Below are 26,418 nucleotides of genomic sequence, written 5' to 3' on the forward strand. Positions count from 1 at the left end.
TGCTGGTGGAGTTGTTTACACTGGGATCTCCTGCCTTCCTGGAATTTGCCTTCCTGAGAGACAAGTCCTTAGAGATCTGACAGCACCTTGAGGAGGTGTTACTTCCCTGTTAACACCAAGGAAGTGACTCAGCACTGGAAAGGGTCACAGTTCCACTTCCAAGAGAAAACAAAAAGAAAAATAAACCACCCACAATCCAAAGTGGTGAATTATTAACCAGGGGATTATCTCAAAGTACAGTGCAACACCCATCATTGTCCTTCAAAAGTATCTTCCAGCCACAGCCTGCAGGAGAAGCCACTTCCACGGCCACAGGAACATGGCTCAGAGGCTCTGCTGTGCCTGGATTTTCCTCCTCCTCCTCCTCCTCCTGCTCCTGCCCGGCCCCACAGCCGGTGGGAAGCTGCTGGTGGTGCCCATGGTGGGGAGCCACTGGCTGAGCATGCAGGAGGTGGTGGAGAAGCTCAGCCAGCGGGGCCATGAGGTGGTGGTGCTGATGCCAGAGGTGAGCTGGCAGATGGAGGCCTCGCAGGCCTACGAGGTGCTCACGTACCCGGTGACACAGACCCTGGAGGAGCTGGACAGCGCCTTCAATGACTACGTGGCCGCTCACCTGAGGGGCCTGCCCTTCCCCCTGAATGCCCTGGACATGTACAAGAACTCGGTGCACTCCTTCAACACTTTCTTTGGCCAGTGCAAGGACCTGTTCCACAACCAGGAGATCCTGAAGGCGCTGAACCAGAGCGGGTTCGACGCCATCCTGACGGACCCCATCTTCATGTGCGGGGCCACGCTCGCCAACCACCTCTCGCTCCCCTTCGTGTTCTTCATGAGAGGCTTCGGCTGCAACCTCCACTTTGAAGCCCCACAGTGCCCAAGCCCCCTGTCCTACGTCCCAAGGCTGTTCACCTTCAACTCGGACCGCATGACTTTCTTCCAGAGGGTGGAAAATGTCCTGATCTCCCTCCTGGAGCTCAAGTACTGTGATGGTTTCTACAATGAAGCGCTGAAGTTGTCCTCAGAAGTCCTGCAGAGGGACGTGTCCCTCGTGGACCTGGTGGACTCTGCTTCCATCTGGCTGCTGAGGTTTGACTTTGTGTTTGAGTATGTCAGGCCTGTGATGCCCAACATGGTCTTCATCGGAGGAATAAACTGTGCTAAGAAGAAACCACTGCCTAAGGTAATGTTCCTTTTCCTTTCTCCTTTCCTTCCTTTTCCACATTTTCCAATGAAAATTCATTACATTGTTTCAGGAAATTTATCGCTATTGATTATTTTTATTTCTGGGAATGCTTTAAAACAACCAGCTTTGGGCAGCTGTTTTCCACAGGCTGAAATCAAATCACCTGGAGAGAGACTTCCTTGAATTAATGAGGATTTTCTCACAAAACCAGGGATTTCATCCGCCAGCTACAAATTACTACCCTCAGTGAATGTGTATTATCTGCCAAGCAGAACCAGTTTGGATTTAATTTCATGGAATCTGACACATATTTCTGTAATCTGATCAAAAACCCGAAGGCCACGCTCTGGGAGTCATATTTTGGTTTTAACTCCAGGCTCTGCAACATCATTTAATTTGCTTTGGTTGTACTTTCATACTATTTAGTTCACAAATTGTCTGTTAAGTTATTGCTCTTTGGGGTGGTAGAACATACATGTCACATTGAAATGGGAAGAAAGAACCCACAACAGTGTATTTGGTGAATGCAAAACTGAGGTTTTCACAGCTATTTCTTGATACCCAGCTTTTGGGTGTCAACCTTCTGGTGTTCCTTCAACAGCTTGTCAGGGGTTATGAGCAACTGGTGTGTTTTCCATGCATCTCCTTCCTCTGAGCTGTTTGAAAATTGCCATTGAGTCAATCCATGTTGTGAACTACCAATGTGGAGATAGTGTGGGTGTTGGAGCTGTTTCTTTTGGAGGGTAGGTTCCTGGGAAGGGCAGAAATCTTGAAAAAGAGAACTGCACCAGGGATGTAGAGCTCTGAATGCCCTGCAGAAGGGAAATCCAGCCAAAGGCACCTGCCCTGCCACCTACTTAGGAACTTATAAACTTTAATGAGAGGTTATCACCAACTTTTAAAGCCCCAGCAATTCATAACCAGGAAGGACCTGGACTCACAGGATTGGGGTCATGAACTGCCCCAACACTGGCCATGAACGACTCATGACTTGGTGAAACAGGAGCGTGTTGGTGGTTTGTGTTATCGGAGGTACAACGGTGAACTGCTGTTTTGCAACCTCATTTTAGAGCTGACAAGATAAGGGGTTAGGTGAAAGTTGTGTGGAGAAGTGAGGGAAGACTTCCTGTTGGCTGCTTCTCTCAGAAAAAAGGGAAGTTTGCATTAATGAAAAGAAATGGAATTTTTCTCAGTGGTGCCCAATGGTTTGGGTTATGAAAAACAAAACCAACCCCAAAACCCAGATACTTCCACACTGATTTCTCATATTTCTCTCCAAGTTCTATTTCACTGTGCAACTTGCCTTGGTCAGTAAATGTCAGGTGGCTGAGGGCAAGAAGAGGAGTCTGAGGCATTGAGGTGTCTCAGCTCGGGCGAGTGAGGTGCCTGAAGGTGACAGACCTTCCTGGGCTCACGCAAAGCCATCTTGGTTGCCCAACTCTGACCTTTCCCTTTATTGATGATGAATCACCTACCTTGGCTCCGTTGCGTGCTGACCTGTGAACGCCTGGAACGCGAATCAAGTCCAAGGGCAGGAGATCAGTGGAAGTGCTGCCAAATGGGGCGTTTGCTTGGGTGGGGCACAGCTACAAAAGCCTGAGAGCCACCCTTGGCCTCTCAGTGTGTGGGCTTCTCTCCGGCCAGCTCCCAACATGCTGAGGGCACTGCTGCTCCCCTTCCTGTGCCTCCTGAGTCCTGCCAGCGCTGGGAAGCTGCTGGTGATCCCCATGGAGGGCAGCCACTGGCTCAGCATGAAGGAAGTGCTGGCAGAGCTGAGCAAGAGAGGGCACGAAATTGTGGTTCTGGCACCGGACAACAGGGTGTACATCGACTACTCAGATGTCTATGACTTGAAAACCTACCCTGTCCCTATCAAGAAGGAAGAGATGAAAGAACAGATGCGCTCATTTGGTCCGATGTGCTTTAGTGAAGAGCCTTTCCTGGTCAGATTTTGGAATACTCTGAAACATTCCCAGAAGACCGCTGCCATGTTTGAAGCCACCTGCAGATCCTTGCTGTACAACAAGGAGATGATGAAATACATCCAAGACAGCAAATTTGACACCGTCTTCACGGATCCCTTCAATCCCTGTGGGCAGATCATTGCTGTTCAGTTCTCCATCCCCAGTGTGTTCTTCCTGAGGGGTGTTCCATGCAACATTGACAAACAGGCTGCTCAGGCCCCGGACCCGCCGTCCTACGTCCCGCGGATATTCTCCCTCCAGACAGACCACATGACATTCTCCCAGAGAGTGAAGAACTTCCTGCTCTTCCTTTCTGAGTCCTTCAGCTGCAGCATCGCCTTCTCCCCCTTTGAAGAGCTGGCCTCGGAGTTCCTGCACAGGCCGATGACGATGCCGCAGCTTTTAAGTCACGGGTCAGTGTGGCTGAAGAGACTCGACTTTGCCTTTGACTATCCCATGCCCGTAATGCCCAATATGGTTTTCATTGGAGGCATCAACTGTGGACACAAGAAAGCGTTGTCTGAGGTCAGTGACAGGCTGGGAGAGGGGGAACAAGGGAAGAGTTCCGGCAGTCACACACCTGTGTGATCCCACAGTGTTTGACAGGGATCCTACCTCTCTCTCGCAGAGGATTTACAAGGGCCTGGAGTGACAGGACGAGGGGGAATGGCTTCCCACTGCCACAGGGCAGGGTTAGGTGGGATACTGGGAAGGAATTCTTCCCTGGGAGGGTGGGGAGGCCCTGGCACAGGTTGCCTAGAGAAGCTGTGGCTGCCCCTGGATCCCTGGAAGCGTCCAAGGCCAGGTTGGATGGGGCTTGGAGCAACCTGGGCTAGTGGAAGGTGTCCCTGCCTGGGGCAAGGAGTGGCACTGGATGAGCTTTAAGGTCCCTTCCAACCCAAACCTGGGAATTCTGGGATTCTTTGATTCTACCTAAAGGTATAATTCAGATTAAGACTTCCTGTATCCACATAAAAAACAGGCACAAGATGTGATCCCACCTCCTTTCTTCAGGTCTGCCCAACACAGGGCTTTTGTTTGGTGAGGGGATCGGGTGCCCTGCTGTGTTTAATTCCAGCTGAAGGCAGGTACACAAGCACCATCTCAGGCAGGAATTCATGCCAAGAGGGCTGCTGGATTATAATAGCCCTTCCAACAATTCTTTGCCTTGTAAGAGGCAGGAGAATATTTCTTCAAGACCATTAGCTGCTTATCTAGTGAGAAAAATAACTCGTGCAAGAGCATCATGTGCTCTTTTATGTACCAGCATAAAAGTATGTGTTTGAGTCCAAGGCTCATATTTTGTGGTGAAGGTATCTGTGTGACATCTTCCATCACAAACATGAGGCAGCTGAATTTTCAGCTGCATTTTTAGGTTTGGATCGGGAAATGTGGATGGGTGGTTGCCTGGGAAGCTGTGGTCCATAAAGTCCTGGATTAGCTTGTTGGAGCTGGTGATGTGTGTTAGCTCCTTGCTGCATGTGATGTATATCCTTGCTTGCTTGTGCTGTGGGTAGAACAGTCTCATGTAAAGCCAGAGATTAAGTGGAAAAGGAGATATAGGAGCAGGCAGGTGCTGAATCTGAGTGTCACCCAGGTGTCTCAGCAATAAATCCCTTTGTTTCCTAGAAAGGATAATGTTTTATCTTTGTGAACATGACTCCAAAACAAACAGACTCTCCTCTCTTCTTCCCTTGAACTTCTTTCACTTGCCACCCTTCCCAAATCCTTAGGGAATGGATTCCTCCTGCCTCTGACCACTCTTCCCTCAGATTCTCAGGCCTTGGTGAAGGTGACTGTTCTTTTACAAGAAAAGAGATTTGCATTTCAGAAGGCAGGCTTGTAAAATCCTCTCCAGAGCTGCCCTTCCCCGCCCTCGGGCGTTGCTTCACTCCTCCCACTCCACTTAATGCCAGGCTGGAATTGTTTCTTTCTGTAGATCTGCTTTTCCTCAAAAGTCCCTTTCAAATTGTCGCTTTTGTCAGGGCAGTGCTTTTTCCTATCTGTTCTCTCCATCAGAGCTGCTTAAGGGCTCCTGGGGACAAACTGGGGCAGATTGTCTGGGAATGCATCCTACAGGCAAGGGCATGGAGCCCGGGGCTCTGGGCCTCCCAGAGCTGACTTTCCTGTGGGAGAAGCAGCAGGCCTTGCCTGGGAGAAGCCTGTGCAAGGCTGTGGTGCTGTGCAGGTGACCCATCTCCTGCAGGGGCAGAAGGCCCCTCCAGAGGGAAGGTATCAGGAGTGCAGTCCCAGCCAGAGCTGCCCCGGCCTCCTTCCAGGGACACACTTTATGGTTCCTCTGATAGAGAGAAGTGGGTGTGATCTGGTGATTCCACCACACAGCACCAGCCTGTGAACTTGGCTGACTTCCCTGCTGGTTCTGCAGCCTTTTATCACCTGGGTGATTACACATTCACCTCCCTGCAAATAAAAAAGGGATCAGCAGTGGGCTGAGGCACAGATTGCTCGGGAGCGCTGAGCGGGTGCCAGTGCTGCCGCTGGTTCCTTCCTCGGAGGCACTTCCCTGGTTTGTGCAGGAATGGCCCCAGGGCTCAGTGCTCCCCTTCACTTCACAGTGACTCTGGTGGTGCTGCTGTCCCTGCTGGGTTTGGCTGTGGGTGGGAAGCTCCTGGTGGTGCCGGTGGACGGGAGCCACTGGCTCAGCATGAGGCAGGTGCTGGAAAGTCTGCGGCAGAGGGGACACGACGTGGTTGTGGTTGCCCCTGAAGTGAGTTTGCACATCAAGCGATCCAAGAACTATGTGATGAAAATGTACCCAGTGCCTTTCACACAGGAAGAGATGGAGAAAGATTTCCAGGCATTTTTTGATCTTTCATTTGAAGAAGGATCTCTCCTGTCTCGATTTCTTAAAGTGTATGAAGGGATGAAAAGAATCAATGTCTTCTGGGTCTCCAGCTGCAAAGAGCTCCTGCAAAACCAAGAGCTCATCAAGTACCTTGAGGAGAGCCAGTTTGATGCCCTCCTCACAGACCCTGTAGTACCTTGTGGGTTGATCCTGGCAGAGCATCTTTCCCTTCCCTCCGTGTATTTCCTCCGAGGAGTCCCCTGTGGTTTGGATTTTGAAGCTACCCAGTGCCCCAATCCCCCTTCCTACGTTCCCAGGGGGTTTTCACAGCTCACAGACCACATGACCTTTTTCCAGAGGGTGGGGAATCTGCTTTTCGACTTCCCAAATATTTTCCTCTGTGATTTTGCCTTTCAACCATACGCCAAACTGGCCTCAGAGTTCCTGCATCGGGATGTGACTGTGCTGGATCTCCTGCGCCAGGGCTCTGTTTGGCTGCTGAGGGTAGAATTTGTGTTAGACTATCCCAGGCCTTTGATGCCCAACATCATTCCCATTGGAGGAGTACACTGTGCTCACAAGAAGCTGACTCAGGTGGGTCTGGCTTTGATTTGTGCTGTGGCTGATTTGTGTGTCCTGAGGATGAAGTTTTGTGTTACAGAGAGGAATTGAGTTCCCTTTTTGGGTGCCAGTCCTCATAGAGTGTTTTGAATCTCTGCTCTGCCCTCTGAGCTCCCAGATCCAACCTGTCCGTGCCCTGAGGCAGGGCTGGGACACTGGGAGTGCTGCTTATGGTGGATGGTGTGTCCTGCAGGAACCTGCCTCATCCTCCCATCTTTTCAGTCTTCTCAGCCTAGAGAGCGATTCCAAGAGCTGTTCCACAGCCTGGGGCTCTGGGCCTCCCAGAGCTGACTTTCCTGTGGGAGAAGCAGCAGGCCTTGCCTGGGAGAAGCCTGTGCAAGGCTGTGGTGCTGTGCAGGTGACCCATCTCCTGCAGGGGCAGAAGGCCCCTCCAGAGGGAAGGTATCAGGAGTGCAGTCCCAGCCAGAGTTGCCCCGGCCTCCTTCCAGGGACACACTTTATGGTTCCTCTGATAGAGAGAAGTGGGTGTGATCTGGTGATTCCACCACACAGCACCAGCCTGTGAACTTGGCTGACTTCCCTGCTGGTTCTGCAGCCTTTTATCACCTGGGTGATTACACATTCACCTCCCTGCAAATAAAACAGGGATCAGCAGTGGGCTGAGGCACAGATTGCTCTGGAGTGTGGAGCGGGTGCCAGTGCTGCCAGTGGTTCCTTCCTTGGAGGCACTTCCCTGGTTTGTGCAGGAATGGCCCCGGGACTCAGTGCTCCCCTTCACTTCACAGTGACATTGGTGGTGCTGCTGTCCCTGCTGGGTTTGGCTGTGGGTGGGAAGCTCCTGGTGGTGCCGGTGGACGGGAGCCACTGGCTCAGCATGAGGCAGGTGCTGGAAAGTCTGCGGCAGAGGGGACACGACGTGGTTGTGGTTGCCCCTGAAGTGAGTTTGCACATCAAGCCATCCAAGAACTTTGTGATGAAAATGTACCCAGTGCCTTTCACACAGGAAGAGATGGAGAAAGAATTCCAGGCATTTTTTCATCTTTCATTTGAAGAAGGATCTTTCCTCTCTCGATTTCTTAAAGTGTATGAAAGGATGAAAAGAATCAGTGCCTTTGGGGTCTCCAGCTGCAAAGGACTCCTGCAAAACCAAGAGCTCATCAAGTACCTTGAGGAGAGCCAGTTTGATGCCATCCTCACAGACCCTGTCCTACCCTGTGGGTTGATCCTGGCAGAGCATCTTTCCCTTCCCTCCGTGTATTTCCTCCGAGGAGTCCCCTGTGGTTTGGATTTTGAAGCCACCCAGTGCCCCAATCCCCCTTCCTATGTTCCCAGGATATTTACGGAGAACACAGACCACATGACCTTCTTCCAGAGGGTGAGGAATTTGCTCTACGACTTCCCAAATGTTTTCCTCTGTGATTTTACCTTACAACCCTTTGAAGAACTGGCCTCAGAGTTCCTGCATCGGGATGTGACTGTGCTGGATCTCCTGCGCCAGGGCTCTGTTTGGCTCCTGAGGGTAGAATTTGTGTTAGACTATCCCAGGCCTTTGATGCCCAACATCATTCCCATTGGAGGAGTACACTGTGCTCACAAGAAGCTGACTCAGGTGGGTCTGGCTTTGATTTGTGCTGTGGCTGATTTGTGTGTCCTGGGGGTGAAGTTTTGTGTTACAGAGGGGAATTGAGTTCCCTTTTTGGGTGCCAGTCCTCATAGAGTGTTTTAAATCTCTGCTCTGCCCTCTGAGCTCCCAGATCCAACCTGTCCGTGCCCTGAGGCAGGGCTGGGACACTGGGAGTGCTGCTTATGGTGGATGGTGTGTCCTGCAGGAACCTGCCTCATCCTCCCATCTTTTCAGTCTTCTCAGCCTAGAGAGCGATTCCAAGAGCTGTTCCACAGCCTGGGGCTCTGGGCCTCCCAGAGCTGACTTTCCTGTGGGAGAAGCAGCAGGCCTTGCCTGGGAGAAGCCTGTGCAAGGCTGTGGTGCTGTGCAGGTGACCCATCTCCTGCAGGGGCAGAAGGCCCCTCCAGAGGGAAGGTATCAGGAGTGCAGTCCCAGCCAGAGCTGCCCCGCCTCCTTCCAGGGACACACTTTATGGTTCCTCTGATAGAGAGAAGTGGGTGTGATCTGGTGATTCCACCACACAGCACCAGCCTGTGAACTTGGCTGACTTCCCTGCTGGTTCTGCAGCCTTTTATCACCTGGGTGATTACACATTCACCTCCCTGCAAATAAAACAGGGATCAGCAGTGGGCTGAGGCACAGATTGCTCGGGAGCACAGAGCAGGCGCCAGTGCTGCCGCTGGTTCCTTCCTCGGAGGCACTTCCCTGGTTTGTGCAGGAATGGCCCCGGGACTCAGTTCTCCCCCAGCACTCACAGCCAGGCTGGTGGTGCTGCTGTCCCTGCTGGGTTTGGCTGTGGGTGGGAAGCTCCTGGTGGTGCCGGTGGACGGGAGCCACTGGCTCAGCATGAGGCAGGTGCTGGACAGTCTGCGGCAGAAGGGACATGACGTGGTCGTGGTCGCCCCTGAAGTGAGTTTGCACATCAAGCCATCCAAGAACTTTGTGATGAAAATGTACCCAGTGCCTTACACACAGGAAGAGATGGAGAAAGATTTCCAGGCATTTTTGCAGATTTCCTTTGAGGAAGGATCTTTTCTGACAAGATTTCTTAAAACATATGAAGGGATGAAAAGACTCGGTGAATTGTCAGTTCTCAGCTGTGAATGGCTCCTGAAAAACCAAGAGCTCATCAGGTATCTTCAGGAGAGCCAGTTTGATGCCCTCCTCACAGACCCTGTAGTACCTTGTGGGTTGATCCTGGCAGAGCATCTTTCCCTTCCCTCCGTGTATTTCCTCCGAGGAGTCCCCTGTGATTTGGATTTTGAAGCCACCCAGTGCCCCAATCCCCCTTCCTACGTTCCCAGGGGGTTTTCACAGCTCACAGACCACATGACCTTTTTCCAGAGGGTGGGGAATATGCTTGTCGACTTCCCAAATGTTTTCCTCTGTGATTTTGCCTTTCAACCATATGTCAAACTGGCCTCAGAGTTCCTGCATCGGGATGTGACTGTGCTGGATCTCCTGCGCCAGGGCTCTGTTTGGCTGCTGAGGGTAGAATTTGTGTTAGACTATCCCAGGCCTTTGATGCCCAACATCATTCCCATTGGAGGAGTACACTGTGCTCACAAGAAGCTGACTCAGGTGGGTCTGGTTTTGATTTGTGCTGTGGCTGATTTGTGTGTCCTGAGGATGAAGTTTTGTGTTACAGAGAGGAATTGAGTTCGTATTTAGGGTGAGTTTGGTGAATATTCATGAAAGAAATTTCTCTCTCACTTTCTCCCTCATTTTCCAGTTGTAGGTCTTTATACCTTCTCACTTACAAACACGCTGAGACAATGCCTTTTTTACTATGCATATTCAAAGCTAATTTGTGGAACATTTTGTAGTTTTTTTCCTCCCTTAGTGAGGGACAAACCAGCCAGAGGCAAATCCATGGGGCTGTGAAAGCCTTGCAGTCAGGTGTAATCCCTACAGCTCAGTAAATGTTTGTAAAAGGGCCTGGTATTTACTGATAAATGCACATCGACCTTCTGTCCTTGTGGCCTCACCACATCTTTCTTTGTCAGTGAGTTTGCTTTTTCTTCGTCAGTGAATTTGCTCCTTCACAGGGGTATTGCCAGAGCTGGAATCTCGAGGAATGTGGCAGACTGTGGGCTCTCGGGTTAAGCAGCACGGTCTGTGTTTGCAGGGCAGGTCTTCCAGGGGTTTGACTTGATCATGGCAGTGTGAGCTCTGAGAACAAATTCAGTGAGCCTCTAGAGGCTGCTGTTTGCTTGGCAGGTCCTGCTCAAAGGTGACAAAGCTTTTACTACGGAAACACAAGAGGCTTATCTGGAGCACCCACCTCATTTATCAGATTGCTGAGCTCTGCTGCTGGTTCTGCAGCCTTTTATCACCTGGGTGATTACAGATTTACCACACGGCAAACAGTCGAGGGGTCAAAAGTCAGGCTGAGGCACAGATTGCTCGGGAGCAGGGAGCGGACGCCAGTGCTGCTGCTGGTTCCTTCCTTAGAGGCTCTCACCAGGTTTCTGCAGGAATGGCCCCAGGGCTCAGTGCTCCCCTTCACTTCACAGTGACTCTGGTGGTGCTGCTGTCCCTGCTGGGTTTGGCTGTGGGTGGGAAGCTCCTGGTGGTGCCGGTGGACGGGAGCCACTGGCTCAGCATGAGGGAGGTGCTGGACAGTCTGCGGCAGAGGGGACACGATGTGGTTGTGGTTGCCCCTGAAGTCAGTCTGTACATCAAGCCATCCAAGAACTTTGTGATGAAAATGTACCCAGTGCCTTTCACACAGGAAGCGATGGATGAAGATTTCCAAGGATTTACAAAGGACTTGTTTGAAGGGGGATCTTTTCTGACGAGAGTCATTAGGCTTTATCAGCGGTCAAAGAAAACCTCTGCTCTGTTCCTGGCCACTTGCACACATCTGCTCCACAACAGGGAGCTCGTCAAGTACCTTGAGGACAGCAAATTTGATGCCATCCTTACAGACCCCATTCTCCCCTGTGGGCAGATCCTGGCAGAGCATCTCTCGGTCCCCTCCGTGTATTTCTTGCAGCAAATCCCCTGTGCTCTGGAATATCAAGCCACCCAGTGCCCCAACCCACCTTCCTACGTCCCCAGGGTCTTTACAGACCACACAGACCACATGACCTTCCTCCAGCGGGTCAGGAATGTGCTCTATGACATCCCCAATTTTTTTCTCTGCGATGCTGTCTTCCAACCATATGCCAGACTGGCCTCGGAATTCCTGCATCGGGATGTAACCGTGCCGGATCTCCTCCGCCAGGCTTCCATCTGGCTCATGAAGATAGACTTTGTCTTGCACTACCCAAAGCCCTTGATGCCCAACATGATTTTGGTTAGTGGAGTAAACTGTGCTTCCAAGCAGCTCAGCCAGGTGGGTCACGCTCTGGTTTTCCCTGCGGGGTTGGGGTGGCTCCGAGGAGCTGCAGCGCAGGGTGTGTCCGAGTCCTCGGGCTGTGGGCGGGGGCAGGAGGATTTCAGGCTGCTTTTGTTCTGCACTGCTGTCAGTGAAGGCATTGCAGGTAGAGGTGGAGGGAGTGCTGTACATGAAATTAGCTCTGGGAAGTGCTGTGCCTCTGCTCCAAGCCACCTCTGGCACTGGAGGGGTGTCCCAGCACCTCTTCTCTCAGGGCTGTTGACCTGTTGCAAGACACACTTGGTTTGAGGAGACCTTCACTCATCCTCTGATCCGACTTGACTGATTTCCTTTACATTCCTGTATTTGTTCTTTAAGGGTGGATTCTCTGTGCTTTGAATTGTCAGAGGCTCATGAAAAACAACTTCCTCTGCTTTGGAACATCATTTGAGGCCCCTCAGGGAACCTCCTGAGCGTGTCCAGTTAGGTCAGGCTGGTCCTTCCTCTGCCTTGCTGAGTTTTGAGTGTCTCCTACATCCCTTATACCAAACACACTTCATCGTATCAACTAATTCTGCATCCAGTTCAGATTTTCCATGTTGCAGCTTTGCCACTGTCAATCTCACATTCAGCTTTTTATTATTTTTTATTTTATCATCCCAAACCAGCAGCAGAACTTTGCTTTTCCCTTAGCTGGCTTTCCTGATGCTGCTATTGCCTCATTTTCCCAACTTGTGGCATTCTTTTTCCATATTCCAGGGCCAGTGGTGCTCCTTATTTAAAGTATCAACCGGCATAATTAAAATGAAGTATAAGTTGGCGACTTTATTCTTCTAGAATGATTCTTGGATTTATTTCAGCCTTTTTTTGTGTGTGTGTTTTCAAATCTACTTTGTGGTTTGCAGAGTAACTTCTATTTTTAGTAATAACTCTTCCTGCTGAGTTTTTCGGATATTGGCTTTGCCAAGTGGGTGAGATAAGGCTGATTTTTCGGGAAAAGCTTAATCTCACACAGTAAAAATGAAGCATTTTTAAAGAGGGTTCAAACTTGACACTCAAGTCTAGAAAAGATGGAGATGGAAAAGCTAAGGGTGGAAGGGGGACTGACAGGCAGTTTCTCCCAATATTTGACCTGTGACTAACACTGAAATGCAAACAAAAAGGAGAATTTTTCCACACCATGCACTATAAAAACCCCCAGTCAGCCCCTCAAAAGCAGCAGATTATCTATTTTTTGTAGACAAAACCTATGAATTTAAAAAGGATTTGGGTGGTTATAAGAGGTGCAGGCTGACTGCCAGGATTTATAGGCTTACAAGAGGGATAATCATGGATTCCCCTCTCTGGAATATTTGTTGGACCATTCCCAGCTCACAGCCTTGGCACTCAACCCTGCACTTTGGCTTTACTTTCCCCTCTATCTCCTTTCACCCTTGCTTTTGGAACAGGCAGGACTTGTGGACTTCAGACTCATAAACACGCAAAAGGCTGTTCCTGTGTTGCTCAAAATCCAGTGTCACAACTTCCATGAACTCTTTTTGAACTTTTATGAACTTTCCTAAAACTTCTATGACCTTTTTTTGAAACTGTTATGAGCCTCAAGGGTTTGGGTTGGGTTTTGTTACCTCTTCAGTGGTGTTTTATAGCGTTTTGGTTTAGTGTCTCACAGATGATCCATGTTTGGCTGAACAACTGTGTGTCAAATATGAGATGTGAGGGGCCTGTCTGTAGGGTAAAAGATTGTCTGCAACTCTGAGTTTACTACATGAGTAAGTACTGCCATCTTAAGGTGTATTTAATGCTTTGCCTTGTTAGGTGAGATCCTTTTCCCACAGAAATGTGGGAATGGACTCACAGGAACTGGAGCTTCAGTTTTTGGCCTTTTAATATCATCTCAGTTCCCGCTAGAGCCAAAGTTCGGCTTAAACAGGGTGGGACTGTATGGAATCATGGAATTGCTGAGGTTGGAAAAGACCTCCGAGATCATCCAACCATCAGCCCAACACTGCCAAGCCCACCACTAATCCATGTCCCCAGGTGCCACATACACGCGTTTTTGGAACACTTTCAGGGATGGTGACTCCACCATTTCCCTGGGTAGCCCATTCCAATGCTTGGTAACCCTTTCCATTGAGAAATTTTTCCCAATATCCAGTGTGAGCCTCCCTGTTGATGTCTGAAACTCCCTCCTCTTTAATACAGTTTCTTTGGATGTTACAGTCCTTCCTCCTGGCTTATGAGAATCCCTTTTTGTAACAGGCCACATGGAGAACCTCCTCTCCAATTAAGCATTTTAGGACACTCTTAGGATTAGGCTTAGTATTAGCCTCTGAATGTACTTCCCACACTCAGGTGCCTTTGGCAAAGGCAGCCAATTCATGAAGCAAAATTCCTACCATTCCTGCCTGCTCCAAGACAGCCCTTCCAGGCATGAAGAAACTGTTCAGAGCTCTCTCTGTTTGGGTGTGCTTGGTTAGGGGAGTCTAAAACCATTTTTCTTCTCCATCCAGCTCTTGTTCAGTTGCCATTCCTGCATTTTATTTGGCTTTTGTAACCTTGCTAGCTTTTGGCATCCAGCTTTTCCCTATCCATGAAATATGCCTTAGTGGCAGGTGAGATCTGCTTGGCCAGGCCCTCCTTTCCAGCACAAACTGCTTTTTTTAGGTTTATCTGGAAAGTTTTCCAGTGCCTTTGCCTGTCCCTCCCCCCCAAAGCATTGCTTTGTTACAGGGAACTGTTTCATTCCCCCAGGTACACGTTGGGTTTCCATTGCATCGCTTCCTGCAGCTTCAACCCACGTTCTCAGGAATAATTAGGCACTTAAATGCCACTCAAATCAACTAGATTTGGGTATATAAAGAAGTCCTTCTGTGGGACTTCCCTCCACAGCAGGGCAGCTGTGTTGTTAGACAGGCAAAACCTCCAAAACCTCCAGGGTAAAAAGCTTCTTCCAAATTTTCAGTCCAAATCTCTCAAACTGTTTATGACTGATTTTTTTTTTTTTTTTACTGTTACCCAGAAGAATTTGGCTCAGTCATCAGGAAGAATTCAGGAGGAATTTCTTCCTGGAAAGAGTGGTCAGGCCTTGGCAGGGGCTGCCCAGGGAGGTTTGGAGTCCCCACCCCTGGAGGTGTCCAAGGAAGGACTGGCCGTGGCACTCAGTGCTCTGGGCTGGGGGACAAGGGGGGGATCAGCCAAAACTTGGACTTGATGACCTTGGAGGGCTTTTCCAACCTCAGTGACTCTGGGTTCACTGTTCCTCCCCATCAAGTAGCCTGTGATCAAGATCAGGACTCCTAATGTGGGTTTGAGGGTTTTCTGCCTTAAAAGTCATACCCTAAGAAATGCAGAAGCATCTCAAACTGTTCTCCCCTTCTTCTGGTGAGCACAGGAGACAAGTGTGGACTTCCCTTGGCTCCTACCACAGCCAGGCCTTGATAACTTCTTGGAAAAGTACCTATTATTGTGAACTTTCAAACACATTTGTCCCGTAGCCTCTCACCTGTGAACTCTTACAGCCCCTCTTGAGCAAGAACATCATGTTCTGCTGCATCTTTGCTTTCAAAGAGATGTTTGGCCTCAGGTCACTCATCTGTGAACTCTGGTGGCCCCTCTTGAGCAGGAGCTGCACATTGTGCTGTGTCACTGTTTTGATAAAAAGGTATTTGGTTAATAAGTCACCCAAACTCTGGTGACTCCGCTGCTTGGCGTGCCAGCTCCTGCAAACCATGGAGGGCATCCTGCGTGAACTCCAGGCACCTTTCCAAGCAAAGGTCGGAGGTTTAGGTCTTCCTTGTCAGTAGTTCACCACAGTTTTTGTAGTACAAGCTCTCTGGAGAAGCTCAGTGGCCATAAAATTGACTCCTGCCTTGAATCTGGCCCAGCCACATGCACAGTGACTCACTTGAGACATCCCTGACCCAGCAAAACCACAAGCAACTGCTGCCTCTGCTAATCAAGGGCCCTGCTAATTGTTCTCAATCACCTGAGATAACTTAAATGCAGGGAACAGCTTCTTCAGGTGCCTTGATAGCACTTTAATCCATGCTTTTATCAGTGTTCAAACCCTGATCTTGGAACTCCAGTAACCTGTCTCAGCAAACATTTTGTAGGGGTAAACATTAAAGTCCACCGCGATATAAACGAGGTACAACTATTTTCTGCCTTCATATTCTGCTGAAAGGAGTAAGAAGGAGCAGTTGATCTCCTTTCCTTCCCCGCGGCAGGGATGTGGAGGCACCAGGTAACCACTGGGCTGGTTCTTTTCCTTGCTTTCTGGAGCGTGGCAGGAGGTGGGAAGCTCTTGGTGGTGCCTCAGGATGGGAGTCACTGGCTGAGCATGCGCATGGTGCTGGAGAAACTCTGGGAGAAGGGGCACGAAATCGTGGCTGTGGTTCCTGACGCCGCTTTGCTCCTGAAGAGCCCTCAGTCCTTCACCATCAAAACATACTCCGTGCCCTACACGCAGGAGTTTGTGGACAAATACTACCAGGAGATGGGGGAGAAGAGCTTTGAGCTGACACTCACAGCTCTGCTCAGCAACGTCTCCCAGCTGACCAGCCTGTTCTCCTCTGCCTGTCGGCACCTCTTGTACGACCAAGAGCTGATGAGGTACCTCCAGGACAGCAAGTTCGATGCCATCATGATGGACCCTGTGCTGCCCTGTGGCCCCATCCTTGCTGAGTATCTCTCCCTCCCCTCAGTCTACTTCATGCGTGGCCTCCCGTGCACCTTAGACTACAAGGATGCCCAGTGTCCCAGTCCTGTGTCCTACGTGCCCAGGACTTTCTCCTCCACTTCGGATCACATGACATTTCCAGAGCGTGTAAAGAACCTCCTGATTGGGCTCTCAGAGCCTGTGCTTTGCTACCTGTTCTATACAGAGTACAGGAACTTGGCCTCTGAGTTTCTGCAGAGAGATGTAACGATGCAGGAGCTCTTCAGCAAAGCCTCGGTGATGCTGATGAGATATGACTTTGTTTTTGAGTACCCGCGCCCCATAATGCCCAACATGGTCTATGTTGGAGGCATCAACTGTGTGCAGAAGAAGCCATTGTCAGAGGTTGGTCATTGCTTACCCCAAGGGTGTCATGGCATTTATTGGTGATTATTTAAGATGTGCTGGTTTAAGTGCTCTCTTGGTGTGTTCAGCTGGAGAAGAGGAGGCTGAGGGAAGACCTCATTGCAGTCACATCTTCCTCAAGGGGCAGAGGAGGGGCAGGCCCTGAGCTCTGCTCTGGGATGACCAGGGACGGGAACCAGGAAATGGCTGGAGCTGTGTCAGGGCAGGGTCAGGTTGGATCTCAGGCAAAGGTTCTTCCCCCAGAGGCTGGTTGGCACTGACCAGGCTCCCCAGGGCAGTGGGCACAGCACCAAGGCTGCCAAAGCTCCAGGAGGGTTTGGGTGATACTCTGGGGCACAGGGGGATGGGCCTGTGCAGGGCCGAGGTTTGAACTGGATGATCCTTGTGGGTCCCTTCCAGCTCAGCATATCCTGTGACTCTGTTCTGTAACACTTGTCTTGATCCAGTATGTGATCGAATCCTGGGATGGCCTGGGAGTGGGATTTCAGGCTTTGATAGATGATCACAAGGCTTGCTCTTCAAACACCTGAAGGGTTTCTCTCCACGAGAGCTTAGGTCAAGTTGCCTGAGCTGTGTAGCTGCCTGTAGGTGTAGCTTAGCTTGTTGTAAGCACATCATCATCATATTGGACACTCAGGGCATGTTCTGTGTCAGAGAAATGACAAAATAATTCAGGGTCATGTGATTTAATATTCCTGACAGTTGTGGAATTAATCACAGGAGATGATTGTACAAAAAAATGGAAATCTGTGGATATACCCAGGCACTTCTCAGTGCCACAGAGCATGGAGCTGTGTCAGGGGGGTTAGGCTGGATCTCAGGTTCTTCCCCCAGAGGGTGGTGGGCACTGCCCAGGCTCCCCAGGGTTTAGTCAGAGTCTCAAAGCTGCCAGAGCTCCAGGAGTGTTTGGACAACACCCTCAAGGACAGGGTGGGATTGTTGGGGTGTCCTGGGCAGGGCCAGGAGTTGGACTGGTGATCCTTGTGGGTCTTTCCAAATGAGGACATTCTGGGATTCCATGTGTACGAATACCCCAAAACCAGGGGTGTGCAGGGACACAGGGGGAGCTCTGTTACCTCTGGATTTGTGTAAGGTAGCAAATAAGAGGCTGATTGGGAAAAGAAGCCTTCAGGACTGTAACCATCTCCCCTCCCTTGTCTAAATCTCCCTCGTGCTGTGCAGGCAGGGAGATGTCAGTGGTTTATCCTTTCAGACAGGGAGTTATTGCTCAGCTTGCGACACCTTTACTACTGTAAACCCAGGACTTTCCCTGTGATAATTGCTGTGATAGAGCACCAAATCTGCAGATAAACCTTTACAACCCACTGTATATCAAATCTCTGGCAATCTTTGCTTCTTGGTTACACTCCAAGGGCACAAAGCAATCCAAAGGTCTGGCTTGTTCCTGGTTCTGTGTCCAATCAGTGGAGTGGACCCAAGGCAGGGACTTGATCATTACCTGGATGTTAGTGATTGCTGGGTCAGTCCCATTCATGACTCTTGCTCAACAGCCCAAGATGCTGTTGGTCCCTCCTCCCTTGGTCCCTCCTCCCTTGGTCCCTCCTCCCTTGATCACTCCTCCCTTTGTCACTCTTCCCTGGGGTGTTTGAATCCTCTGATGTTGATCTGAACATGCAACTTCACCTTGCGGTGCCCGGTTACTCAGAGCCTTCACCATGCACGGGAGATAAACCCAATATTTACCCACAGTTAAAAATTACCCCAATTTCTCTCTGTTAAAAGTTAAACCCCACCTCAGTTAACACTCAAGTGCAAAGTACCCCCGTGGTTCATTCCTCCTCCTGAAGCATTTAAAACTCTGTTGGCCGCACGAGGGAAATGGCTCCTTCCAAGCCAGGATTTCATTCCCCTGCCTCCTGGGCTGTGTTTTGCCTGCTCCTGTGGACCTTTGGTGAAGGTGGGAAGCTTTTGGTGGTGCCCATTGACGGCAGCCACTGGCTGAGCATGCGCCCGGTCGTGGAGCGGCTCCGGCAGCGGGGACACGACCTCGTGGTGGTGGCACCGCAGACGAACCTCCGGATCCGCCCGTCGGGGCTTTACACCCTGAAAACATACTCTGTGTCTTACACCAGGGAGTATGTGGAGGCAGAATTCCGACAGATGGGCCACAGGAGCTTCACACCCCAGCCCTTCTTGGAAAAACTCGCGAAAATAGCCAATTTTACCACCATGTTCTTGGATTCCTGCAGACGTCTCCTGGCTGACAGAGAGCTGATCCAGTACCTCGAGGAGAGCAGATTTGATGCTGTTTTCATGGATCCTTTCTTTCCCTGTGGGCAGATAGTGGCCGAGCACCTCTCCCTGCCTTCTGTGTACTTCGTCCGGGGGCTGCCGTGCAGCCTCGACTCCCAGGCCACCCTCTGTCCCAGCCCTCCTTCCTACATTCCCAGGTTTTCCACCCGCCTCACGGACCGCATGAACTTCCTCCAGCGCCTGGGCAACCTCGTGGCCAGCCTGAGCAGTTCCCTGGCTTGCTCTTTCCTTTATTCTCCCTACGATCCTTTGATCAGGGAGTTCCTGCGGCGGGAGGCGACGGTGCCGGAGCTGTTGGGCCACGCGGCCCTTTGGCTCCTGAAATACGACTTCGTGTTTGAGTTCCCCCGGCCCCTCATGCCCAACATGGTCCTGGTCGGGGGCACCGGCTGCACTCGGGAAAACAAGTTATCCCGGGTCAGTTCCCTCCTTTCCCTGCTGCCTGCACTGAGAGTTCTGTCCAGGAGATGGAGCTCCCAGGCAGGAATAAGTGATGCCAGGCGGGAGTGGCTGGGCACGCACTTGGCACCTCGGCGTCCAGCCCTGGAGAGATGGGGAGTTACTTTGTAGGACACCTCTGGATTCCCAGGCAAAGCTGCACCAAAAAAACCCGGCTTTTCCTTTTCCCATTTTCCCTATTTCCATTCCCTTTTCCTTCTTCTTGTCTGCGGCTCCCTCACGAGGGGCAGTGGAGGGGCAGCAGCGATCTCTGCTCTCTGTGAGCAGTGACAGGACCCGAGGGAACGGCTGGAGCTGTCAGGGAGGTTTAGGCTGGGTGTTAGGAGTAGATTCTGGAAGGCACTGCAACAGGCTCCCCATGGCACTGGAAGGCTCTGGAACAGGCTCCAAGGCTGCCAGAGCTCCAGCAGCGTTTGGACAACACCCTCAGGGACAGGGTGGGATTGTTGGGGTGTCCTGGGCAGGGCTGGGAGTTGGACTGGATGATCCTTGTGCGTCCCTTCCAGCTCAGGATATTGCATGAACTTCAGGATGAAACCCACCCCACCAGTGAAGCAGCCCTTCTGCCACTTTTGTGTGAAATACTCTGGACTGTAAATGTATTTTGTTTGAACTGTGCCAAACTTCCTCAATATGGGATATCTCCTGCTTTGCATTAAGAAATCTTCCTAATTCTCTTATTTTCCAGCGAACGTCCACTGTAGGTATTTCATAAAGGTGGTGAGTAGCACCCAGTGAGATGAGCAGATGCTCATTAAAAACACTGCTAAAATAACCTGAATATTCCCAAAGCAGGGCTGCAAACTTTCCTAGGAGTAATGACACTTCCGAGCAGATCGTTGGACCTTGGAACGCAAAAACATTTAGAAAAGAAAATAAAACTGATGTGACTGATCCCACAGGAAATAAATTGGGTCAAATATGCCTCTAGACAGCCCTAAAACTGTGGTAAAGAGCAGAACTGAGAGTCAGTCTTGGTTGTCCCTCCCCATGGCAGAGGGTTGGAATGAGATGATCTTTGAAATCCCTTCCTACCCAAATGGTTCCATGGTTATCCCATCAGATCCTGGAGATAAGATTTCACTTGCCAGACTTACACAAACTTTTAGTTCGTTTTATTCCACTTCTTTCACTCTGATTTCTGCAACAGTTTCCTTTTGTCTTTCCTTTCCTGGCTTGACCAAATATTTTTCTATGGCAAAGAATTTTTGCTCCAGCCTTCGGCTGTTTTTGTGCTTCATTGGAATTCCTTTGTTCTTGGATTCCAGTGCTGGATCTCCTGGTCCTTCTGTTATTGAAATCAATCAAACCAAATAGATACAAACCCCTGGCAGCACTTCAATATTATCCTACTCAAAGCAAAGACAATAAATCCAGATATGAGGAGTTCAAGCTGTCAGAACACTTGTCCAAAATTTTAATTCTCTCTTGCAACTCTGGGGTCTGAAAAGAAGAACATCAGCTCTAAATCCAGACTTGCAATGAGTGTGGAAATGAGCCACCCAGGGAATGGTTACCAGGAGAAATATGATGGTGATCTATCCAAGGCCAGGTTGAACGGGGCTTGGAGCAACCTGGTTGAGTGGAAGGTGTCCCTGCCATGGCAGAGGGTGGAATGAGATGGGCTTTGAGGTCCCTTCCCCCCCCAAACCATTCTGGGATTCTATGAATTGATCTCCTTAATTGGTCCAGCATCATTTCTGTGGCACAGACCGTGTCTTTGAGCAGACAGGCTTTGCTACACAATTGTTTTCAAGCCAATTTTTCCTCAGGTCCGTCGTGAATCTGAGTTCAGGCACCTCCCTGACTTTGTTCACCCACCTGCGCCCATTTCTTTTTCCCCAGGACTCATTTTCCTGCCCGTAGCTGATTTTCCTGATCATAATTTTGTGGTGTTGTGTCACATTTTTGGTTTGTTGTGTCGACTGCTTATTTTATTGCCTTTCCAGGGAGTTTTGTGGGAACGCCACGGCAATTCCAGCATCTGACCTGGAAAGGACCTTGACTAAGGTTGTGCTTCCTTTTGGCAGGAATTTGAAACCATTGTGAATGCCTCTGGAGAACATGGCATCGTTGTCTTCTCGCTGGGCTCCATGGTCTCCGAGATCCCCATGAAGAAAGCCATGGAAATCGCGGATGCCTTGGGAACAGTCCCTCAGACGGTACCACTTCCCTCTTCCCCTTCCAGCAGGGCTGTTTGCAGGCCCTCCCATCTCTCTCCTGCTGAGAGCTGACGTGCTGTTGGCTCCTCCTGGCAGGTCTTGTGGAGATACACGGGCCCAACACCCCCCAACCTGCCCCAGAACGTGAAGCTCGTCAAGTGGCTGCCGCAGAACGATCTCCTGGGTAGGTCTGAGGAGCCTCGAGAGGCACCAGGGGGTTTCTTTTACTCTTTTATATTCTTCCACTCTTCTACTGTTGTAAAATCCCATGAGCATCATCTGTGGGTCACAGGCCTTGCTGGGAGTCACCACCAGCTGACCCTGTCCCTGTGGGTCACAGACCATCCTTGCAGCCTTTGCTGCTGGAGCCAGAGCTTGTCTTTGAGAAAGTGCATCTTCAGAACTGCTGAATTATGGAACGGCTCTGATGGAAAGAGTTCCCAAAACTCCCAGTCCAAAACGGGAATCTTTATCTCTCACTAACCAGTCTCGACACCCAGCTGTGTTTTTGTCATGCCTGCAGGGCTGAAAAGCAAATTTAGGGTCCCCAAGTGTGCGTTTCCAGACAGGTATTTGGGCTTCACAAAGTGGTGAAGTTGTATGTGATGTTGTCAGGAGAGCATCTGTTGGTGAGACAACAGGCTCAGCTGTGGGAGATCTTCGCAACCAGCAAACCAGAGAATCACAGAATATGCTGAGATCCCATCAGGATCATCCAGTCTAGCTCCTGGCCCTGCACAGGACACCCCAGCAATCCCTCCATGTGCCCAAGAGCATTGTCCAAACTCAGACAGGCTTGTTGCCACAACCATTCCCTGGGGAGCCTGGTCGGTGCCTGATCACCCTCTGGGGAAAGAACCTTTTCCTGAGATCCAACCTAACCCTGGTAAAAAAGTAGTTCAATGGCAACATCCACTTTAACCCCTCCTGGCTCTGATTTAATCCTAAAGTCCTTGGAGGATTTTCCAGTGATTACCCCAACCAAGACAGAGCTCTTCAGCTCCAGGTTCCTTCAACCCCCTGTTCTCTCCCCTCAGTCCATAAGGAATGGACAGCTCAAAGCTCTTGATTTACACCCCCAGCAGCCCAAAGGTCTTGATTTACAGCAACCAGGGCTGTCTTTTGGGCAGGTTTTGTGTAACCCCCAGCCTCTGTTTGCCTCCGCAGCCCACCCCAAGACTCGAGCCTTCATCACCCACGGGGGCTCCCACGGGATCTATGAGGGCATTTGCAACGCGGTGCCCATGGTGCTGATGCCCCTGTTTGGAGACCAGATGGACAATGCCAAGAGAGTGGAGTCCAGGGGAGCAGGACTGACCCTGAACATCTTGGAAATGACCTCCCAGGACATCTCCACCGCCCTGAGAGCTGTCATTAATGACAAAACGTGAGTGACAGGAGCGTGGCCTTCCTGCCTGCGCGGCTGTGTGGCGCTGCCAGGGACTGCCAGGATGCAGGGGTGGGAGGATGCACCTTTAGAGGATGCAGGAATTGGAAGATGCAGCTCTAGAGGATGCAGGGATTTGAGGATGCAGATTTGGAGGATGCAGGGATGGGATGATGCAGGTTTGGAGGATGCAAGGATTGGAGGATGCAGGTTTGGAGGATGCAGGGATGGGAGGATGCAGGGATGGGAGGATGCAGGGATGGGAGGATGCAGAGATTGGAGGATGCAGGGATTTGAGGATGCAGGGATTTGAGGATGCAGGGATTTGAAGATGCAGGGATTTGAGGATGCAGGTTTGGAGGATGCAGGGATGGGAGGATGCAGGGATGGGAGGATGCAGGGATGGGAGGATGCAGGGATGGGAGGATGCAGGGATGGGAGGATGCAGGTTTAGAGGATGCAGGGATTGCGGGATGCAGTAGTGGGAGGATGCAGGTTCAGAGGATTCAGGGATCGGAGGATGGCAGGGCTTGGAGGATGCAGGGATCAGGGGATGAAGGGATCAGAGAAGATGTAGTATAAATGCAATGGAGTAAGTCATTTTGACAAAAATGTCACCTCCTTAAATCCAAATTTCCCAGGCAAAGGGGGCTTGGACACAGCCTGGCAGGAAAGGCAATGGGTGAAGAGAGAGGTGGCAAACAGGTTTTATTCCCCAACCCAGTGACACGAGTCAGGGGGGAGCCTGGAAAGGTGGAATGGTTGATTTTCTTTGCATGAGACTTGCCCAGAGGTGCTGGAGGCAAGTGGTGGTGCCCTGGAGTATTCCAGAGGCTGTACTCCTTTAGGAACTGTGCTTTCCAGCTGGCAGGGTTCACCAAACAGAGCTGTTACCACTCATTTATTTTACAGATGAGTTTTCTCACTCCTTTTTCCCTCCCTGGGGTTCCTCAGGAGCTGTGTGAGCACAGGGAGCTGCAGGCTGGGCAATTCCAGCACAGAGCAGGAGGAACATGCAGGGATGCACTGGGAAAGGAAAGGACAGGACAGGAAAGATCCCAGGATTGCAGTCAGCATGGCCAGGGACTTTTCCCTCCTCCCATTCCCAGTTTCTTAGTTCTTGGTATCCTCTCCTCCATCGTGTTGCTGAGAAATAGCACCTTACTGACAGTGCTTCCTAACCACTGTTCTGACAGCAATAATAATGATAATATAATAATATAATTGTAATAACAATAATTATGATGATGCAGCAGCTTGATCTTGAAAAGCTGGACAGCTTTTCTACCTCAGTCTGCCATTTCAGCCAGAGACCTTTACCCCAGAGATTTTGCTGAGAGTTCAAACTAAGCTTTTCCTTATTTTCTGATACCTTCCCTTCTTTTTATAGAATTGAAAACAGCACTGTCTAGGCCTGTAACTTTGCCATCCTCCTCTTCAAGGGGTGGGAGTGGGGGAGGAAACACCATCAGAGGAGCCCCCAGGGGCCATCAGACAACTGAATCTGCATACCCTCATTTCGGGGGGCTCAGTCTCAGAAGCACAAGTCCAGTGGAGTCCAGAGAAGCTGTGGCTTCTCCATCCCTGGAAGTGTCCAAAGCCAGGTTGGATGGGGCTTGGAGCAACCTGGGCTAGTGGGAGGTGTCCCTGCCCATGGCAGGGGGTGGGATGGGATGAGCTTTGTGGTCCTTTCCAACCCAAACCATTCCGTGACTGAACACTTCCCCTGACAGGTACAAGGAGAACATCCAGCGCCTCTCAGACCTTCACCTGGACAGGCCCATCCACCCCCTGGACCTGGCTGTGCACTGGGTGGAGTTTGTGATGAGGCACAAAGGGGCCCCACACCTCAGGCCCGCTGCCCACGACCTCAACTGGGTGCAGTACCACTCCCTGGACGTCCTGGGTTTCCTCCTGCTCGTGCTGCTCCTCTCCCTCTTCATCTCCTTCAAGTGCTGCCTGTGCTGCTGCCGCAGGTTCTGTGGCAAGAAGGGAAGGACAAAGAAAGCAGCCAAATCCAAGACCCACTAGCAGGTGACTCCAAGTCCCACCAGCAGGTGACACCCGTGGTGGGAGATAAATCCTCTGCTCTGGGCCTCAAGGATCAGAGAACAGCTCAGATTTCACTGCAATAAACACTGATTTTCAGTCCAGCAATAATAGGGATCCTTTAAAATAGCACCACGAGAGGGGTTGTTGCACTGAGATAATTTTTTACCTTTAATTAAGAATCTGTTGTTTTAAAATACCTTGTGGGGAAATTGCTTTTCACGCTCAGACACTTCAGGGCCAGGTGGGAAATCCAAGGCTCCTGGTTTCCACCTCTTGGTGTACAGAGGCCTCAGAGGGACTTTTTGTTTTCACCTCTCCATGCAACAGGGATTTTGGAAGTCTTCCAGGGTTTTAGGAGAACCATCTAGTGTCAGGTTTATCAAACACTCTGAGATCTTTTGTGTAGTTGGTGTTGTAGAAGAGGTAAATGTTATGCACTGACAATGCATGTCATGGAAACTAAGCTTCCAATGGGGTTGGGGGGAGTGTTTACAATATCCTGAACAAAACCAAGGGTTTTGGCAGGGAAGCTGCTGGAAAACCACTGTGTTTCCCCCCAATTTCCTCCTGCTCAGTGCTGTGGCTGGAGCTCACCTGTTATAAACCCCAACTGATTGATTCTTTGCCTGATGCTCAGGCAAAACCCCAAACCTCAGCCCTTTAAATAAACCCCAAATACTAAAAATAATGGCTCTGGTGTTTTCTGCCTTGAGAGAGAGGGGGGTGGACACTTTGATCATGGAGAAAGAGCTGGAGAAGGGAAAGACTGAAGCCACTTGGATCCACAACCTCCCCTTGTAGCATTCCTGTATCACTGGTCCTTGCTGAGAGGTGACATCCCGAGGCTGCCACAGTTCCCAGGTTCATATCCAAGGCTCCAAACTGGGCTATCCCAGTCCAGGTGTCCTGGTGCTGCTGTTTGAAAAAGCAGGAACTTGGAGGAAGCTGTGAAGTTCAAACCAGTGCATCCCCAGCCTGTCCCCCAAATCTCAGGCACACCCACGGCACCCCTGGCCTGTCCAGGGCTTTGCACGCCTTTCCCTGCCCTCCTCCTTCCTGCAGCAACGAGAGAGCCACTGTCACCCAGCTCTGCTCTGACAGGGCCCTGCAAGTGCTCCTGGCAGCAATTCCCTCCCTATTAAGGGGAAGGTTAAAGGTTCCATTGGATCTGATTCCTTAGGATGATAAAAGCAAGTCATCGAGCAAATCCCAGATCCCCCCAGCCAGGTCTTGGTGCTCCAAAAGCAGCCTGAACAAAGGGAGCAGTTTGTTTTCCCTGGGAATGCTCCCAGCCTGGATTATCTCGGGGAGGGAGGACATGGTCCCTGCTTTACTGGGGCAGATCCAAGCAAGCTGTGACTGTTCCCAAACATGTCTTTCCCTGCCCTCCTCCTTCCTGCAGCAAAAAGAAGGAAACCCTTTTTTAGGCTGTGAGGGCTGAGCTGCTTTTCAAGTGCAGCTCCTGCAGCTCCACACATTCCTCAAGTGCCAGCTCCAGGTGTCCCCTGTCTTGGCTGGAG

The 26,418-nt window shown here is 50.7% G+C and overlaps 2 protein-coding genes across 7 annotated transcripts; both read left to right on the forward strand.

The window, feature by feature from the left end:
• The first annotated feature begins 304 nt into the window (after positions 1-304).
• On the forward strand, positions 305-25,586 carry LOC116789715 (UDP-glucuronosyltransferase 1-1-like). Of its 6 annotated transcripts, XM_032693855.1 has the most exons (6): positions 7,266-7,938; positions 9,535-9,740; positions 21,328-21,459; positions 21,556-21,643; positions 22,627-22,846; positions 24,580-25,586. In XM_032693855.1, exons 1-6 carry the CDS (start codon positions 7,284-7,286, stop codon positions 24,875-24,877), a joined length of 1,599 nt encoding a protein of 532 aa, XP_032549746.1. In that variant the 5' UTR covers positions 7,266-7,283; the 3' UTR covers positions 24,878-25,586. The 6 variants fall into 6 exon arrangements, with proteins under 6 accessions (XP_032549744.1, XP_032549748.1, XP_032549746.1 ...); XM_032693853.1 differs by lacking the exons at positions 7,266-7,938; positions 9,535-9,740 and adding an exon at positions 305-1,180 and having other exon boundaries at positions 24,580-25,374; XM_032693857.1 differs by lacking the exons at positions 7,266-7,938; positions 9,535-9,740 and adding an exon at positions 2,795-3,672.
• LOC116789721 (UDP-glucuronosyltransferase 1-1-like) lies at positions 5,647-6,916 on the forward strand. The gene has a single exon (XM_032693868.1). The coding sequence runs from the start codon at positions 5,687-5,689 to the stop codon at positions 6,623-6,625; it is 939 nt and encodes a 312-aa protein (XP_032549759.1). The 5' UTR covers positions 5,647-5,686; the 3' UTR covers positions 6,626-6,916.
• Positions 25,587-26,418: the final 832 nt, after the last annotated feature.

This window comes from Chiroxiphia lanceolata, chromosome 7 (assembly GCF_009829145.1).
Source record: "Chiroxiphia lanceolata isolate bChiLan1 chromosome 7, bChiLan1.pri, whole genome shotgun sequence".
In the NCBI taxonomy this organism is placed as follows: Eukaryota; Metazoa; Chordata; class Aves; order Passeriformes; family Pipridae; genus Chiroxiphia; species Chiroxiphia lanceolata.

Excerpts from the sequence above, each read along its gene's own strand:
- LOC116789715 (XM_032693853.1), top strand. The coding sequence starts at position 320 with ATGGCTCAGAGGCTCTGCTGTGCCTGGATTTTCCTCCTCCTCCTCCTC. Across the intron at positions 1,181-21,327 it reads AGAAGAAACCACTGCCTAAG|GAATTTGAAACCATTGTGAA; the intron begins GTAATGTTCCTT and ends TCCTTTTGGCAG. Across the intron at positions 21,644-22,626 it reads GCCGCAGAACGATCTCCTGG|CCCACCCCAAGACTCGAGCC; the intron begins GTAGGTCTGAGG and ends TTGCCTCCGCAG.
- LOC116789721 (XM_032693868.1), top strand. The coding sequence starts at position 5,687 with ATGGCCCCAGGGCTCAGTGCTCCCCTTCACTTCACAGTGACTCTGGTG.